At 43.6% G+C, this 18,781-nt stretch overlaps 1 protein-coding gene across 4 annotated transcripts in view; it reads left to right on the forward strand.

The window, feature by feature from the left end:
- MTRR (5-methyltetrahydrofolate-homocysteine methyltransferase reductase) overlaps positions 1-18,781 on the forward strand; it is a 432,636-nt gene that overhangs the window by 145,612 nt on the left and 268,243 nt on the right. For all 4 annotated transcript variants that reach the window (XM_073678384.1, XM_073678385.1, XM_073678386.1 and 1 more), the window contains one exon: positions 5,812-5,934. In XM_073678384.1, the coding sequence (XP_073534485.1) occupies positions 5,812-5,934 (123 nt within the window). The remainder of the gene's footprint in view (positions 1-5,811; positions 5,935-18,781) is intronic.

The following is an 18,781-nucleotide window of genomic DNA, read 5'->3' on the forward strand; positions in this document are numbered from 1 at the left end:
GAGTAATTGGAGCAACTTTAAAATGTGTAGTACAGTGGATGTGGACAAATCAGGAGAAATTGCCGTCCGCACAGCAGGAGAACAGCTGACGTTACTGAACCCCAATAACACGGCAGCAAGTGTTGACTGTGCAGACGGCACTTCCGAGCGCCAACTGGCGGTGTTGGAGCTCAGGGATTACAGTTCAGGTGGTAGAAACATGAACAGAACAGGAGACCTGGATACTGTTGCCAACCAATTATTTATTCTGGAAGAGGACTGGCAAATTCATGAGAGATCCAGGCCTTGTTCATTTTGAGAAAAGTAAGCCGGTCAACGTTATCGGAGGATAGTCGCATGCGACGGTCTGTTAGTACACCACCTGCGGCACTAAAGACGCGTTCCGATAATACACTAGCAGCAGGGCAAGCTAGCACCTCCAGTGCATACTGACTAAGCTCTGGCCATGTATCCAGCTTACAGACCCAAAACTTGAAGGGAGAAGAGCCGTCTGGGAGTACACTAAGAGGGCAAGACATGTAGTCTGTCACCATCTGACGGAAACGTTGCCTCCTGCTGACTGGAGCTGTCTGTGATGGTGTAGACATTTGTGGCGGCGGGGACACAAAACTTTGCCACATTTCGGCCATACTGGTCTTGCCTTGTGCTGAGGCGCTGCTTCTGCTCCCTCTTTGTGCAGAGCTTCCTCCACTGCCTCGACGCACTGAGCTGCTTTGTAAAGCACTAGCAGCACTGCTCTCGGTTGGAATGGAGAACATGATGGAATGCACCAGTGCGTCTTGGTACTCCCGCATTTTACGCTCCCGGTTCAATGGTGTTATGAGGCTTTGTAAGTTGTCCCGGTAGCGAGGATCTAGGAGGGTGGACACCCAATAATCAGCCGTGTTGAGAATGTGGGCGATGCGGCGGTCGTTTCTGAGGCACTGCAGCATGAAATCAACCATGTGCTGCAGACTGCCAACTGGCCAAGAAACGCTGTCCCCTGCTTGAGGCGTGATCTCTGCCTGCTCTGCATCACCCCACCCTCGCTCTAGATACTGACTACTAGAGCATTGTGTACCTCCCTCCTCTGGACAGATGTCTTCCTCATCCATTGACTCCTCCTCATCCTCCTCACAAAGTGTCCCCTGCCTAGGCCTTTGTGAGGAACCACATTGCGCAGACTGTAGAGAAGCAGATGGCATTTGTGACTCCTCATCCTCCACCTCTTCCAAAACCTCGTCCCTTAGTGCTTGCAGTGTTTTTTCAAGCAGGCAGATAAGGGGGATAGTCATGCTGACTAGTGCATCATCTGCACTCGCCATCCGCGTGGAATAATCGAAGGCACGCAAAACGTGGCAAATGTCCTTCATAGAGGCCCACTCAGTGGTGGTGAAGTGTGAACGGCGCGCACTGCGACTTGTTTGCGCCTGCTGCAGCTGGTACTCCATTACTGCTGCCTGCTGCTCACACAACCTCTCCAACATATGTAACGTTGAATTCCACCTGGTGGGTAGGTCACATATGATGCGATGTTCCGGAAGACATAATCGGCGCTGCAGAGCTGCAATGCGTGATCTTGCATTTCTGGAACGCCGCAAGTGAGCGCACTCTATGCGGACCTTGTGAAGCAGTGCATCAAGATCCGGATAGTCCCTCAAAAAACTCTGCACGACCAAGTTGAGCACATGTGCCAGACATGGGATGTGAGTGAGGTTGCCTAGGCCCAGAGCTGCCACCAGATTTCGGCCATTGTCACACACTACCATGCCTGGCTGGAGATTCGCTGGCACAAACCACACGTCACTCTGCTGCTTGATGGCATTCCAGAGCTCCTGCGCTGTGTGGCTTCGATTCCCCAAAGAAATTAATTTTAATACGGCCTGTTGACGTTTGGCCACGGCTGTGCTCATATCGGTCATCATAACAGGTAACCGTTCACGGGTCGATGTGGAGGTAGACCGTGACGGCTCCTGCAGCGCTGATTCAGAGGAACTGGAGTATGAGGAGGAGTCAATGTGTACAGACTGGATTCCTGCAATCCTTGGAGTTGGCAGAACACGTACAGCGCCACTCTCAAGATCTGTACCCGGCTCCACAACATTTACCCAATGGGCAGTGAGGGAAAGGTATCGTCCCTGTCCATGCTTACTGGTCCACGCATCAGTGGTCAGGTGGACCTTGCTACTGACGGCGTTTTGTAGCGCATGTTTAATTTTTCCCTCCACATGATGTTGCAGGGCAGGGACGGCTTGCCTGCTGAAATAAAAGCGGCTGGGCACGTTGTATTGTGGGACTGCCAATGCCATAAAGTTACGGAATGTGTCAGTCTCCACCAGCCTGAATGATAGCATTTCAAGGGCCAGTAGTTTAGCAATGCCAGCATTCAGAGCCTGTGCTCGGGGGTGGTTTGCCGAGTATGGGCGCCTTTTCTCCCATGCCTGTGCTAACGATGGCTGTAGACTGGCCTGGGAGTGTGAGGATGACTGGGAAAGTGGTGCTGTGGGTGGAATTACACTGTGTCTCTGTACAACAGTGCCAGAGATTCTTCCATGGCGATCCTGTGAGGAAGCCGAACCAGCTGTGTGTGAGCTGGAGGAAGAGGCTACAACACGAGCTGAAGAGGTGGTAGGTGGCGCTGTAGGTTGGCCTAGGTCTTCAGTGTGTTTGTGTAACTCCACCACGTGCTTGGTCCGCACATGTTTCCACATATTTGTGGTATTGAGGTTGCTGACACTTTTCCCTCTTTTCACCTTCTGATTACACAGCTTGCATTTGACAAAGCAAATGTCATCTGCAACTGTGTCAAAAAAGGACCAGGCACTGCAAGTCTTGGGAGCGCCCGCTTTGGATTTTGGAAGAGCCATGCTCCTAATGGGTGCCGAAGTGGAGGCTACAGGCAACCAAGTCTGCCCCCTCCCTCTCCCTCCTTTTTGGGCCGTTCGGGGAATCTCTTCCTCAGAGCTGCTCCCACCACCTTCCTGTCCCTCACGCCATGATGGGTCAAGGACCTCATCATCTACACCACCCTCTTCAAACAACTGCTTCTCCTGGGTAGTCTCGACAGCACAGTACGCACCAGAAAGTGGCACCTGAGTCTCATCATCAGATGCGTACTGAGGTGTGCTGCTGACCATAGGCACTGGCCCACCCGCCTCTTCAGATTCAGAGAGACAAAACGGTTGCGCATCACTGCATACTACCTCTTCTTCAAATTCTCGAATTCTGCTTGGCTGGCCCCCTCTTTCCAAGCCAAGAGATTCAGAGAACAGAAGTAGAGATGGCTCCTGTCCAGGGCTCTCTGACTGCCTGGGCAATTTGGCAGGTGGTGAAGAGACAGATGGGTGCTCTTCAGTGCTCAGGACCTGAGAGGATCTGGAACTAATTGAAGTCGATGCGTTAGCTGCCATCCATCCGACAACGGCTTCAATTTGGTCCTCGCGCAGCAGTGGGGTACGGCTAGCTCCTACAAAGCTGCGCATAAAGGACTGTTCCCTGGTAAAACTGGGGGATGCTGAGTCACTGGTGCCCGCAGCAGGCACAGAATCCCCACGTCCTCTCCCTGCAGGCACAGAATCCTCACGTCCTCTCCCTGCAGAAACTCCACGCCCACGCCCACGACCACGACCACATGCCTTACTCCCTGCCTTCTTCATCTTGGTAGACTGATAAAGATAGGCAGAAAAGTACTAAGGGCTTAGTGTGCTTATTCCTGAACAGCTGCTAACAGGTATAAGAAACACTAATTTTATAAAGTGTGGACTAGACTTTAATATGAGCTAATGTGGCCTACACAACTGTAAAGTGGAGTGTTTGGTGAACTTTATTTAGGTTTTTTTTGTCACAAAAAGACACTGGATGTGCCTAAAGATGTAATAACGATAGTATCACAAACTTTTTGTAGCTATTACAATGTAGGAAGGTAACCTACAATGCAATAGATGAGGCTGCAAAAAATAGGCTAATACTAATCTGGCTGGGGCTGCAGGGCCCAATGCTGCAGAAAGGCTCCTCTATCTACTCCTATATAGTGTGTTTGGAATCAATTTAGCTGAATATGGATGGAACCACCACACTAATAGGAGATATCAGGAAAAATTATGAATTGGCAATAAAGGACAATGTATGAGGCAGTGACACACACTGAGTGCACTACAACCAGACGGGGTTGAAGCACACACTACAGGGTGAGCTGCACTCACACACCAGACCTTGCAGACAGCGGTGAACAGTACAGATGCAGAGCACTGTGCACTAGTGCTGCAAGACGGAAAAAAAATTCTCTATCTACTCCTATATAGTGTGTTTGGAACCAATTTAGCTGAATACAGATGGAACCACCACACTAATAGGAGATATCAGGAAAAATTATGAATTGGCAATAAAGGACAATGTATGAGGCAGTGACACACACTGAGTGCACTACAACCAGACGGGGTTGAAGCACACACTACAGGGTGAGCTGCACTCACACACCAGACCTTGCAGACAGCGGTGAACAGTACAGATGCAGAGCACTGTGCACTAGTGCTGCAAGACGGAAAAAAATTTCTCTATCTACTCCTATATAGTGTGTTTGGAACCAATTTAGCTGAATACAGATGGAACCACCACACTAATAGGAGATATCAGGAAAAATTATGAATTGGCAATAAAGGACAATGTATGAGGCAGTGACACACACTGAGTGCACTACAACCAGACGGGGTTGAAGCACACACTACAGGGTGAGCTGCACTCACACACCAGACCTTGCAGACAGCGGTGAACAGTACAGATGCAGAGCACTGTGCACTAGTGCTGCAAGACGGAAAAAAATTTCTCTATCTACTCCTATATAGTGTGTTTGGAACCAATTTAGCTGAATACAGATGGAACCACCACACTAATAGGAGATATCAGGAAAAATTATGAATTGGCAAAAAAGGACAATGTATGAGGCAGTGACACACACTGAGTGCACTACAACCAGACTTGGCTGAAGCACACACTACAGGGTGAGCTGCACTCACACACACAGACCTTGCAGATAGCGGTGAACAGCACAGGGAACTGTGCACTAGCACTGCAAGGCACAGTGATTTAGAAAGTAGCTTGGGTAAAGCAGTATAGAGCAAATAGGTAGCTAAAACTGTCCCTCAGAACAACAGCGTCCTATCCCTAACTGAATTCACAGCAGAGTGAGCTCAAAATGGCGGCGGTGGCTTTTATAGTGCATCATGACATCATTTCAGCAGCCAATCACAGCCATGCCATTAGTTAAGATGCCTACATGCCTAACAGGATGTGCCCACACTTCTTAGGATCCTCATTGGCTGAATAAAATGAAAATGTCTCATTGCATTATGGGAACTTCCGATTCCGGTATACGATATTGCAATAGTATCGGAATTAAGTATCGGAATTCCGATACCGCGAATATCGGCCGATACCCGATATTTCAGTATCGGAATGCTCAACACTAATAGTGATACATTTCAGTTTGCAGTGGCATTTTCTGTGGACACAGCCTTTGGGAATATACCCTATAAGAATAGTCCACATTGGATAGTCTCTTTCTGGTAATAGGGCTTCCTGACAATTGGGGTTTCTGGCTACTTAGGTGTTTAAGTATTATCTGTAAAAGAGCCTGTAACCAAATGTTCAATTCCATTGAAAGAAAAACGTCTTCGTAGTCAATCTTGTGTATGAATAAGTCTGCTGAATGGAAGACTCTTCTTTGTATTCATTTATTTAGCAATTAAAAGTCTATTTTCTGAACCAAAGTAATTTTATCTTTGTGTAAGCAAAATGTGAATAAGCCATTGAATATTGCATTTTCTTTCATTCCAGGAAATTGATATAAATTTGCTGCACCCTGAAGATGAAATTTTCATAGTACCCATCAGACGAGCTAAGAGACTCACTACAGAAGATGCTGTGAAAACAACTTTAATGCTGGAGCTTGATATTTCAGTAAATATCAGTTTTGCAGTTACTGAGACTAACTCTAATGTTACTAAAGGTTGATCATTTTTGACTAATTTCACATAGCTTGTCAGAAAAAAACATATATGCTATGTTGTCAGCTACTGTTATTACTTAGTATTTTTTGTTAGGAAAATTTGTAAAATTAAAAGGGTTGTCTTATCTTATTTTGACAACCAATTTTTGATCTGGCAGCCTAATATTGGGTATTGACAGTCAGAGAATGCTAGAGGCTTTGGAGAGGAGACCGAAGCGATTTTCATCTCTTTTCTGGTCTCCCACACTGTGCTCAGTGACCACTGCAGACAGTATAGAAGTAGCAGCACCACTATCTCTCTATTGGTTCTGGTGGTCACATAATTCTGGAATGCCAGTAGTAGGAGTCTGATCCTAAATATAACTAGACTCTGTAGAGTCCTAAACGTAAAGACCCTCATCTGTGTAATATAACATATAATAAAAATGTACCTTTTTTTGTCCACTTATAAGCTACCACTTGTTCTCTGCATTCTGAACTCCTCATTCTCTCTGAAAAACGTCTAAAATCCATCTTACTAAAAACAAGACAGATTACTATGGGGAGAGCATAAGTAGGGAGGAGAGAGACGCAGAGAGAAAAACAGTCATGCACAAACAGGGTTACTGTTTTCCATTAATGGGAATCTGTCAGCAGGTTTTTGCGTCCCCATCTGAGAGCAACCTGAGGTAGGCAAAGAGAAGCTGAATCCAACGATGTATCACTTAGTTTACTGAGTGCAGCCGTTCTTACGCAATCAATTTTTAGATTTAGAATGAAGCAGCATTAAGAAAGCTAACCCTGCCCACACAAGGCTCTCCTTGTACAATGTCTATAGACAGTGAGGTGCCTATGATAGGAGGGGGCATTGGTGGACCAGGATGCCAGCTGCTGTCTCCAAGAAATCATAAGCTACTAAAACAATCATTGAAGAAAACAAAACCACTGAGCTTGATAAGAGGCATTGCTGAAATCTGTGTTTTAACTCCTACAGCATGCTGTCTTCAGATTACATAGCAAAAACCTGCTGTCTGATTCCCTTTAAGTGTTATCTGTTCCCATACATACGCTTCTTAGTACTGCTGTATTATGTTCCCCATGCGGCTTTTGAATATTATAGGAATCCCTCTTGTCTCTGTCCAGTGTATGGGAGAAATCCTAGCAGCTGGTCTCTGCCCGAAATGGAGGAAACTGGTGAAAATTACAGGATCAAAGTCAGACATCGCTATGAATAGTGTTACCACTCATGTATACACATATGACAACTTCTTCTCTATGCAATGAGGCATTCATACGTTTTTTCACTGCTCTGCTGGTCATCCACATGGAAAATGCTTCTCAAATCAAAAGATTACAATAAGGATTTTTTATTTTTGTTTGTTACAAATTAATAATTTTTAATTTGTAACAAACTAAAATAAAAAATTCTTATTGGAATCTTTTGATTTCAGACGCTTTTCCACGTGGATGACCAGCAGAGCAGTGAAAAAACGTATGAATGCCTTATTGCATCAGTTTTGGTCTATTAATCCGCAGTTGTGCAGCAGCTGTTACATACTTTCATATAGTTGCAGGTTGCAACTTATTAAAGTGAATGTAAAATCGCTTTTATTTTGCATTTATTTTAACCAGTTAAAGCCCTATTTTGCGCTCAATTGGCTTTCCAATGTTTCTACTAACTTCTTCTCTAGGCTATTTTCACACCCAGCATTTTTGCTACATTTTTTTTCTGCAGCCAATACTTGATCTTTAGGCAGTAAAAACAGTGATTTTTTAATAGTTTTATTCACCAAAAACACAGCAAAAACGTTTGATGCATTTTTTGCAGCTTTTTATTCAGTTTCTCATTGCTTTCTAAAGGTGAAACAATTGACATGCTGCAGATGTAAAAATGCTGAAGCTCTCAAATTTTGTCAGGAAAAAAACAAGCATGTGCATGACATTTCTGATATCTCTGGTACTATGAAATGCAGCTTTTAATTTGCATAAAGAAACAGCAAAAAAAAAAAAAAAACGCTGAATAGGAACATAGCCTAAGGCTATGTGCCCACGATGCAGATTTGATGCTGAGCGTTTTTGCCTCTCTCTGGCAGAAAAAAATGCATGCAGATTTACATGCGTTTTTTCTGCCAGGGAGAAGCATTTTTTCAGGGTTTTTTGATGCGTTTTCGCATGCCTTCTTTTAAGCCTTTTTCCAAGCGATTTTGAGCATCACTTGGAAAATTACTTGACAAGTTGGTCACACAATATAAATCCATGCAACTGGCATGGATTTATATTGTGTGACTAACTTAGATGCTTTAAATTCTGCATCTGTAGTAAAAAAAAAAAAAAAAAAAAAAAGAAATAAAGTTAAAAATAAAAAAAAACTTATATTCACCTCTCTGGCTGCCCCCGGTCTCCTCCCGGCTGCGTCATCTCTCCTAGGCGTCCCCTGGTGTACTTGCGGGACCTGCGGTGACGTCATTTAGTCAGCTGATGGTCACGCTACCATCACCTGACCGCTGACGTCAGCGGTCGCGTGACCCAACAGTGCTCGCAAGCAGAAACGGTTGCAGTGGGCCAAGACATACATGAGAACTAATTTTGAAATAGTCTTCGTTATGGATGAGTGTTGTGCAAACCTGGATGGTCCAGATTGATGGGGTAGTGAATGGTTGGTGAATGGCCACCACGTCCAAATACGACTGCAACATCAGCAAGGAAGTGGCAGAGTTATGTTTTGGTCCGGAATCATTGAGACAGCCATATTTGACAGGCGAAACCCAAAAGGCATATTATGACTTACCATTGTAGGACGCCAAGGAATATGCCAAGTTGAATTCTGAAATCTTGGCACTTCTGGGAGTGACTGGCGGTTAGAGCCCGAGTCCACCACTGGGCAAACCTCCTCGCTTGCAGATGTTTGACTTGCTGCTTCTAGTCCAGAAGTGGTTGCAGCCAGAGTCTTCCACTCCTGCCCAGTTGGTCGAGTGTGTGGTGATGCACAGATTCATCCACTCCCTTCCCAGGGTGGTACAGACTTGGGTTGCCCAGGGTGACCCTCGGAATGCGGATGACCTGATTGGGCTAGTGGAGAGATACCAGGTTGTTGAGAAATCCTTAGGGAAACAGGACACCATCTCTTCCTCATACTGGAATACCCAAAAGGGGCGTGCTCACCATGGAGGAGGACTGCAGCCACAAATGGGGGGCGTTCAAAAAAAGGCTGCTGTTCAGGACGTGGTCTGTTGGCGATGTCACAATCCGGGACACGTTATCACCCGATGTCACATGTCCCCTAAACTGATGCACTGCAACATGGGGTGGTGTTGTTCCTATTGTGCTAATCCTGCCTATAGTGTGGACTGTCAACCCGGCAACTTGGTCTTTTCGACTCTGGAAAGTGTAGCACTGATCAGGGTCACTAAACTTCATACCAATTGATTCCTGACAAATTTGTGGGTGTTCGCTGTATTGATGGAAATGCCAAGGACTACCCTGTGGCCAGAGTAACTATGGGAACAAACTGTGGTACCAAGTCCCATGAGATCGGGGTAGTCAAGGACTTGATACATATAGTCATAGTGGGGCAAGACTTTTTTTTTTTTTTTTTAGAAGTTATGGTACCTTTAAAGGGGGGCGTTTGATAATGTTATTGTTTGTAATGGGGTTGCTCAAGAGCTGGGGCAGACACCAGGTTCCCACACTTTGCACTAGATGAGAAGCTAGTGTATCGGGTGACTAAACTGAGGGGAGGGGAAATCGTGGAGCAGTTGTTGGCTCAAGGTCCCTATCGGCATAGAATCATAGAATGGTAGAGTTGGAAGGGACCTTCTATGTCATCTGGTCCAATCCCCTGCTCAAAGCAGGATTCACTAAATCATCTCAGACCGATGTCTGTCCAGCCTCTGTTTGAAGACGTCCATTGAAGGGGAACTCACCACCTCTTGTGGCAGACTGTTCTACTCATTGATCACCCTAACTGTCAAAAAGTTTTTTCTAATATCTAATCTGTGTCTCCTCCCATTCAGTTTCATCCCATTGCTTCTAGTCTTTCCTTGTGCAAATGAGAATAAAGATGATCCTTCTACAATGTGACAGCCCTTGAGATATTTGTAGACTGCTATTAAGTCTCCTCTCAGTCATCTTTTTTGCAAGCTAAACATTTCCAAATCCTGTAACCGTTCCTCATAGGACATGGTTTGCAGACCGGTCACCATTCTGGTCGCTCTTCTCTGAACTTGCTCCAGTTTGTCAATGTCTTTTTTAAAATGTGGTGCCCAAAACTGGACACAGTATTCCAGATGAGGTCTGACCAAAGAGGAGTAAAGTGCGATAATGACTTCATATGATCTAGACTGTATGCTTCTGTTAATACATCCCAGAATTGTATTTACCTTTTTTTGCTGCTGCATCACACTGTTGACTCATGTTCAGTCTATGATCTATTAGTATACCGAAGTCTTTTTCACATGTACTGTTTTAGTTCTGTTCCTCCCATTCTATATATGCTTTTTTCATTTTTATTGCTCAGATGTAGTACTTTGCATTTTTCCCTGTTATAAACTATTCTGTTAGCTGCTGCCCACTGCTCCAGTTTATTTAGGTCTTTTTGAATCCTCTCTCTCTCTCTCTTCTATAGTTTAAGCTATCCCTCCTAGCTTTGTGTCATCAGCAAATTTAATCAGTTTACCCTCAATTCCTTCATCTAAATCATTGCTAAAGATGTTGAACAATACAGGTCCCAGGACAGAGCCCTGTGGTACCCCACTTGAGACATTCATCCAAGTGGATGTGAAGCCATTTACGACCACTCTTTGAGTCCAATCACTAAGCCAGTTATGAATCCACCTAACAGTTGCCTTGTCCATTCCATACTTGGTCATTTTTTCAATAAGGATGGTGTGAGATACTTTGTCAAATGCTTTGCTGAAGTCAAGATATACTATATCTACAGCATTTCCCTGATCCACCCAGTCAGTGGTTCTGTCATAGAAGGAAATTAAGTTAGTCTGACATGACTTGTTAGTTACAAACCCATGCTGACTCTGGTTAATCACTTCATTCTTATCCAGGTACATACATGTTGTTTAATAATTTGTTCAAAGATCTTTCCTGGTATAGAAGTCAGACTCACCGGCCTATAGTTCCCTGGGTCCACCTTCTTCCCCTTTTTGAAGATAGGAACAATATTTGCTCTTCTCCAGTCTTCTAGGACTTTTCCTGTTCTCCAAGAATTTTCAAAGATTATGGAGAGTGGTTCTAAAATTTCTTCTACGATCTCCTTCAGTACTCTGGGGTGTAATTCATCTGGACCTGGAGACTTGAACTCATTTATGTTAGCTAAATATTCCCTCACATGCTTTCTGTTTACAAATAACCTGGATTCTTCTATTCCTTTAATAGGACAGTGAAGATCAGTTGATGTTACATTTTCTTTCTGAGAGAAAACTGATGCAAAATAAGAATTAAAAAGTTCGGCCTTCTCAACATCCTTTCTTACCATTTCACCATTTTCATCCTGTAAAAATCCTATAGCATCTTTGACTTTTCTTTTACTTTTGACATACCCCCAAAATCCTTTTTTATTGCTTTTAACATCTCTTGCAAGCCTTAATTCATTGTCAGCTTTAGCTAACCTGATACATGCCCTGCAGGTACTGCAGACTGCATTATAATCTTCTTTAGATATGCCTCCCTCTTTCCATTTGATAAACATTTCTTTCTTTCTTTTTAGCATGTGTTTAAGTTCTGTGTTCATCTATCCTGGTTTCCTTAAATGCTTCCCATTCTTCCTACTTTTTGGGATTGTCAACGATTGTGCTTTGAGAATCGCATGTTTAAAAATTTCCCATCCTTCCTGGACATTTTTGTCCTTAAGGACATCCAGCCATTGGATCCCTCCTACTTTTAGACGTGGCCCATTCACAGGTTTTGGGGGGACATCTGGTTTAGAAAAAACTTAGAGGATAATGTGGAGGTTCTCTTGGCCCCGATGCTGCCAGGTAACTGTTCCCACTTCCCACTTTCGAAGTCCACTAGTCCCGTTGCCTGTTATGGAGTTCCCATTTGAGAGAATTGCGATGGACCTAGTAAGCCCCTAGTTAAGTCTGCACGGGGACATTAATATATCCAAGTGATCATGGGCTATGCGACCCATTACACACAGGCTTTACCACTGAGGAACCCAATCGCCAAGTGTGTAGCCCAAGAGCTTATCCATTTTTTTTCTAGGACCGCCCTGCTGAAAGAGATCTTGATGGACAAGGGACACCTTTCATGAGCAAGTGATGAACGGCCTGTGTAGGGTCCTCCAGGTTGCCCAGCTGCGAACCTCTATCTACCATCCGCATACGGATGGCTAAGTGGAGCGCTTCAATAAGACTTTAAAGGCTATGCTCAAATGACAATTTGTGAAGGACGGTCAAGACTAGGACTCATGGATATCGCCAAAGAAACCTGGGAAGCAGAGGTCACTCCCCATGAGAATGGCGAATGTGATTCCTATCGTGAAGGAGCAATCTCCTCCAGGCACAGGAGGCACAGACAAGGATGTATAATCGAATAGTGAGGCGGACAGTTCCAGCCTGGTGCTTATCCCCACGGTCGACAGCTAGTTCCTGGCTAAGTGGCAAGGCCCATACGAGGTGGTGGAAAAACTGAATGAGGTTAATTACAAGATCCACCAGCCAGGAAAAAGAAGCCTCACCAAGTATACCATGTAAACTTGTTCAAGCCGAGATCTGGAAGCCCCTTGCCTGGGAGCTCATCCCGAAGCCAAAATGGAGGATGTCACAATTGCAGAAACTATCGCAGGCCCAGAAGCAACAGTGTCCAGAACTGCTGCAGTTGAACTGTGACCTATTCTCGGAGTTGCCAGGGCGTGCGCAGGTGATGGAGCATGATGTTCCAACAGAGCTGCATGCAAGGGTGAATCTTAAGCCATATAAGATTCCACAAGCATGCCGTGAGGTAATCTCAAATGAGGTGAAGAGAATGCTAGACCTCGGAGGAGTCCAAAAGCAGGTGATCGGGTCCCATCATCCTCGTCCCGAAGCCCAACGGTGAGTGGCGGTTTTGTAATGACTATCGCAGGCTGAATGAAGTGTCCAAATTTGACACGTACCTGATGCTCCTCGTTGATGAACTCCTTGAGAGGCTTGGACCTGCGAGGTACATTACCACCCCCAACCTGATGAAGGGCTACTGGAAAATCCCCATGTCCCAGAGTGCCAAGGAGAAGACTGCCTTCTCGACACCTGATGGGTGCTGTTAATGTACCAGAATGGCTTTTGGACCACAGGGTGCCCCAGCCACCTTCCAGAGGGCCATGGATCGGATCCTAGTTCCCCATAGAAGTATGCCGCAGCCTACTTCAATGACCATGATCTTCTGGGGTAGTCATCTACCAAAAGTGCAGGCGATTCTGGATGCTCTAAGGAAGGCGGGGTTTAGCATAAATCCAAAAAAATGTGCCATGAGGAAGAAAAAGGCCAAGTAATTAGGCTATATTGTCGGGAGAGGCGAAATCAAGCCACAAGTAATTGAGGTCGAGGCAATCTAGAAGTGTCTGCACCTGCTTTCCAAGAAGCAGATGAGTGTTTCTTGGTATTGTGGGATATTAGCGGCGTTTTTTCCCAAATTTTGCCATGATTTTCACACCACTGACTGATTTCCTTAATGGCACCAAATCGACAATGGACAAATGGACTGCTGAAATAGAAATGGCTTTCCAAGAGCTGAAGCTGGCCCTATGTAAACAGCCAGTCCTGGTCGCACCAGACTTCAGTGAAGAATTTGTGGTCAAGACGGATGCTTCAGATGTCGGGTTGGGAGGCGTGCTGTCTCGAGATAAATAGTGAAGAACATCCCATCCTGTATCTAAGTCGGAAGTCCCCCTCCTGCAAGAAAAATTATGCCTTTGTCGAGAAAGAGTGCTTACCCGTCAAATGGGCCATTAAAACGCTGAAGTAATACCTACTAGGCCATAGGTTTAAACTTTAAACTAGTGTCGGACCATGCACCTCTGAAGATGTTTAAAGGGAATCTGTCACCACTTTGGAGTTATCAGACCTCTACTATAGGCATACAGGGTATAGAAAAGTAAATCTATACATACCTGTGTGGCCCATAGTAGAGGTTTGATTGCAGAGAAAAGCGCTTTAATCAATCCTATTTTGTACAGGCTTGGAGTCCGGGGGACGCCAAGCAATCTCCGCCTATGTGCTTATTATTCTCCCAAATCCCCGTCTATAAGCTTAATTATCATATTCCCCCCCCTTGCTCCCCTGCACGTCACAGGGTTCTATTGTGCAGGCACTGGGAAGTGACAGTGACTCCCCGGCACCTGCACAATAGAAACCTGCGGCGCAGTGCACAGGCAGACGGGGCCGGGATGAAGCAAAGCGCGCTCTGTGAGTGGCGCTTTGAGCATGCCCGGGAAGTCACAGTTCACAGTGCAGGTGTGTATAGATTTACTTTTCTATACCCTGTATGGCCATAGTAGAGGTCTGATAACTCCAAAGTGGTGACAGATTCCCTTTAAGAGAAAGGAAGGATAAGAATGCCGGGTGAGTAGGTGGTTCTTACGCTGCCAGTACTTTAGTTTCCATGTAGAATATAGACCCGGTCGACTGCATGGTAATGCCGATGCCCTCTCTAGAATTCCCTGTTTGGTGTCTGAATGTTGTAAAACCCCCGGCTTTGGGCAGAGAGGGGGGGAGGGATATGTGACAGGATCACCGGCAATATAAGTCAGGGAAGATATGTATCACGAAAGAAGAAAGGCAGCACTTACCAAATCCAGAAGATCGTTGTTTATTGTTGTATATAGGACATATGAGCGGTGTGCATGATCAGGGAAAGGCGGTGCGGGGGAGGGGAGGTGTTTGGAGTCTATTCTTGTTTCCTTATCCATTGATATTAGTATGTCTAGGCAACTGCACCACCGTTAAAGAATCCATGGGTACTGCAACTGAGATGAAGTGTGGGTCTGCATGCACTGGTTATTAGGTGTGGTGCCGGAGTGCTTTTTCTCTATAGATATTTATCACGAAGATTGCGATCTTCCATGATGTGAGAACCCAGAAGTTTCGCTCCAGCATGTCATGTGCTGAGAAGCATTAATCAGTCATGACAGGGTTAGGCTTTTTTTGTTAATAGCTGTAAGAGATGGGCGTCATGCCCACTCACCATGTCTCCACCCCGAGGGTGTGGTTCAGCAATTTAAATGTCGGGCCACTGATTTTTTTTTTCTCTGTCTATGTGTGTCTAGAGGCGAAAAGCTCCAGAGAAGCTTTATGTGTAACTGTGCCGGACTCTTAATTGTACCCTGAGTTGGCAGATTCCGTCAGGCATATGGACTGTGCTATACATTATATTTTTGTTTCCTGGTTTTGCCAAAAAGTCCTTGTTTATTTTGTTGAACCTTACACAGATTTATGTCATGATTTAAATAAAACAGCAGAAGAAACGTTCCTGTGTTTACCTCTGTGAGTGAGTCGCATTACCACAGATGGTTGGAGCAGTTTCCTTTAAACCAGCACCTCTAGGGGGGAAGCTATTTTGACATCCTGCAAAGTAATTCTAACAAACTATCCAAAAACTCACAAGTTCAATGGATGCAAAAATTGTGAAGGTGATGGCAAAGGGGCCCTATGTTAACATGTAAGTTGGCCTATTTTTGATTGGAAAAGCTTTTTATTTCAGTAAACGTGACCTCTTAATGCAGCCAATTCAACAAATGACCATTCTCGGTTTTTTACAACCCAATTTGATATAGGGAAAATATTTATTCTTGTACCGTGTTAGCCAGTAGATAGAAAAATATTTAGATTTGAGAGTCCTCAGTGGTTGATACCTTTTAATAGCTAACTGAAAAGATAGTAACAAATTGCAAGCTTTCGAGACTACTCAGGTCTCTTCATCAGACATAGTATAAGACAAAATCTGAAGAGTCACATATTTATACACAATAAGACACACAAGAAAAAAAAAATTCAATAGGTAAGACAGGTGATGAAAAGCAGAGTTATTATGGAAGAGATAAACAGTTCTGGCTATAAATATTTTAGCAGTTAATAGATAAAGAGTGTGAAGGTTTTATTGTCCTGTGTCCAGTGTTGTGATGACCTCACAGGTCTGAGAGTCTGAGGAGCACATTCCTTAGTTGATGTAGAATGACATAAATCCATTCGACACATTCATTCCTGCTCTGAAAGTGTTAAAGGTCATAATCAGTTTATATTCTAAGACTCTTCTTTCTCTTCGAGATTTAAAGTTACCTTTTAATACTAGTAATTTCATATCTTTTATGCTGTGATCAGGGGAACAAAAATGCTTGGCTACAGGTAGATCTATTTTTTCTTCTTTTATTGTGTGGCGATGATGATTCATCCTTGTTCTAAGTTTTTGCCCTGTCTCCCCTACATAAAGATGTACCAAATGTCCAGCTTGGGGGTCTTTATGTAGGGGAGACAGGGCAAAAACTTAGAACAAGGAAGAAAAAATAGATCTACCTGTAGCCAAGCATTTTTGTTCCCCTGATCACAGCATAAAATATATGAAATTACTAGTATTAATAGGTAACTTTAAATCTCAAAGAGAAAGAAGAGTCTTAGAATATAAACTGATGATGACCTTTAACACTTTCAGAGCAGGAATGAATGTGTCGAATGGATTTATGTCATTCTACATCAACTAAGGAATGTGCTCCTCAGACTCTCAGACCTGTGAGGTCATCACAACACTGGACACAGGACAATAAAACCTTCACACTCCTTATCTATTAACTGCTAAAATATTTATAGCCAGAACTGTTTATCTCTTCCATAATAACTCTGCTTTTCATCACCTGTCTTACCTATTGCATTTTTTTTTCTTGTGTGTCTTATTGTGTATAAATATGTGACTCTTCAGATTTTGTCTTATACTATGCCTGATGAAGAGACCTGAGTAGTCTTGAAAGCTTGCAATTTGTTACTATCTTTTCAGTTAGCCATTAAAAGGTATCAACCACTGAGGACTCTCAAATCTAAATATTTTACAACCCAATAAAATGTTTGGAAACTCTGTTGTGCACAATAATTTGGAACTGGGCATTTTTGAGTTTTTCTTAGTTTTGAAAATATACGGACTCATTTGCATCGACTATTTAGGAAAATCAGAGATGGTATTTGCATAGTAATTTGGAATGCAGTGTAATACTGCACTGTCCTGGAAGTGTGAGATTCTTAATTACCAGATTTAAGTTATTTTACTGTATCTTGAAACCATACAGTATATGTAAAACATGTTCCATTAACCATAGGCAAATCCATAAATGATCAAATTGATGTTTATTTCCTGTTATGTTAGTATTGTTAATCCCTGCCCTATACTTGTTTTGTGTTTTCTAAACAGAATTCATGTACATTCTTTTAGAATACTTTTGTTCATTTTTGGACATGAGTGAAAACCATTATTGGCTAACCAGAAAAAAATATTTTTGCAAACTTTCAGAGCACAGAGGCTACTTCTTCAGTCAGGTTTACAAATTACTCAAACAAGAGCACAACAGGACATTTTTGCATCTGGTGGAGGGGTAAATGCCTCCTAAAGATAAGCCAAGGTACCATATTTTTTTGACTCTAAGACGAACCCGACCATAAGACTCACCTAGGAAAATAGAAAAAAATTAAAGCAAAAAATGTGGTCATGATGCACTGTTATGGGGGAGGTGGTCTGCTGCTGACACTGTTATAGGGGTAATGTACCCCAATTCTGTATCTATATCCCCTATCCTGGTATATACAGGTGTATCTCACTAAATTAGAATATCATCAAAAAGTTAATTTATTTCAGTTCTTCAATACAAAAAGTGAAACTCATATATTCTATAGAGTTATTACAAACAGAGTGATCTATTTAAAGTGTTTATTTCTGTTAATGTTGATTTGATTATGGCTTACAGCCAATGAAAACACAAAAGTCATTATCTTAGTAAATTAAAATAATTAATCACAAACACCTGGAAAGGCTTCCTAAGCATTTAAAAAGATCCCTTAGTCTGTTGCAGTAGGCTCCACAATCATGGGTAAGACTGCTGACTTGACAGATGTCCAGAAGGCAGTCATTGACACACTCCACAAAGTCCCAGAGTTCCAATTTTCATTTGGAAATCAAGGTCCCAGAATCTGTAGGAAGAGTGGAGAGGCACAGAATCCAAGCTGCTTGAGGTCTAGTGTGAAGTTTCCACAATCAGTGATGGTTTGGGGAGCCATGTCATCTTCTGGTGTAGATCCACTGTTTTTTATCAAGACCAAAGTCAGCGCAGCCGTCTACCAGGAAATTTTAGAGCACTTCATGCTTACCTCTGCCGAGAAGCTTTTTGGAGATGGAAATTTCATTCTTCAGCAGGACTTGGCACTTGTCCACACTGCCAAAAGTACCAATACCTGGTTTAAATACAACAGTATCACGTGCTTGATTGGCCGGCAAATTCGCCTGACCTTAACCCCATAGAGAATCTATAGGGTATTGTCAAGAGGAAGATGAGAGACCAGACCCAACAATGACGATTAGCTGAAGGCTGCTATCAAAGCAACCTGGGCTTCCATAAGACTTCAGCAGTGCCACAGGCTGATCACCTCCATACACTTCACATTGATGCAGTAATTGATGCAAAAGGAGCCCCGACCAAGTATTGAGTACATTTACTGAACAGAGTATTCTAATTTACTGAGATAATAACTTTTATGTTTTCATTGGCTGTAAGCCTTAATCATCAACATTAACAGAAATAAACACTACCCGTTATATGTGGCCTCCATCCCCATCCTGATATACATGGTCCCCCAT

Source organism: Phyllobates terribilis, unplaced genomic scaffold (genome assembly GCF_046119375.1).
Source record: "Phyllobates terribilis strain yellow unplaced genomic scaffold, ASM4611937v1 Scaffold_4__5_contigs__length_816908805, whole genome shotgun sequence".
NCBI lineage: Eukaryota > Metazoa > Chordata > Amphibia > Anura > Dendrobatidae > Phyllobates > Phyllobates terribilis.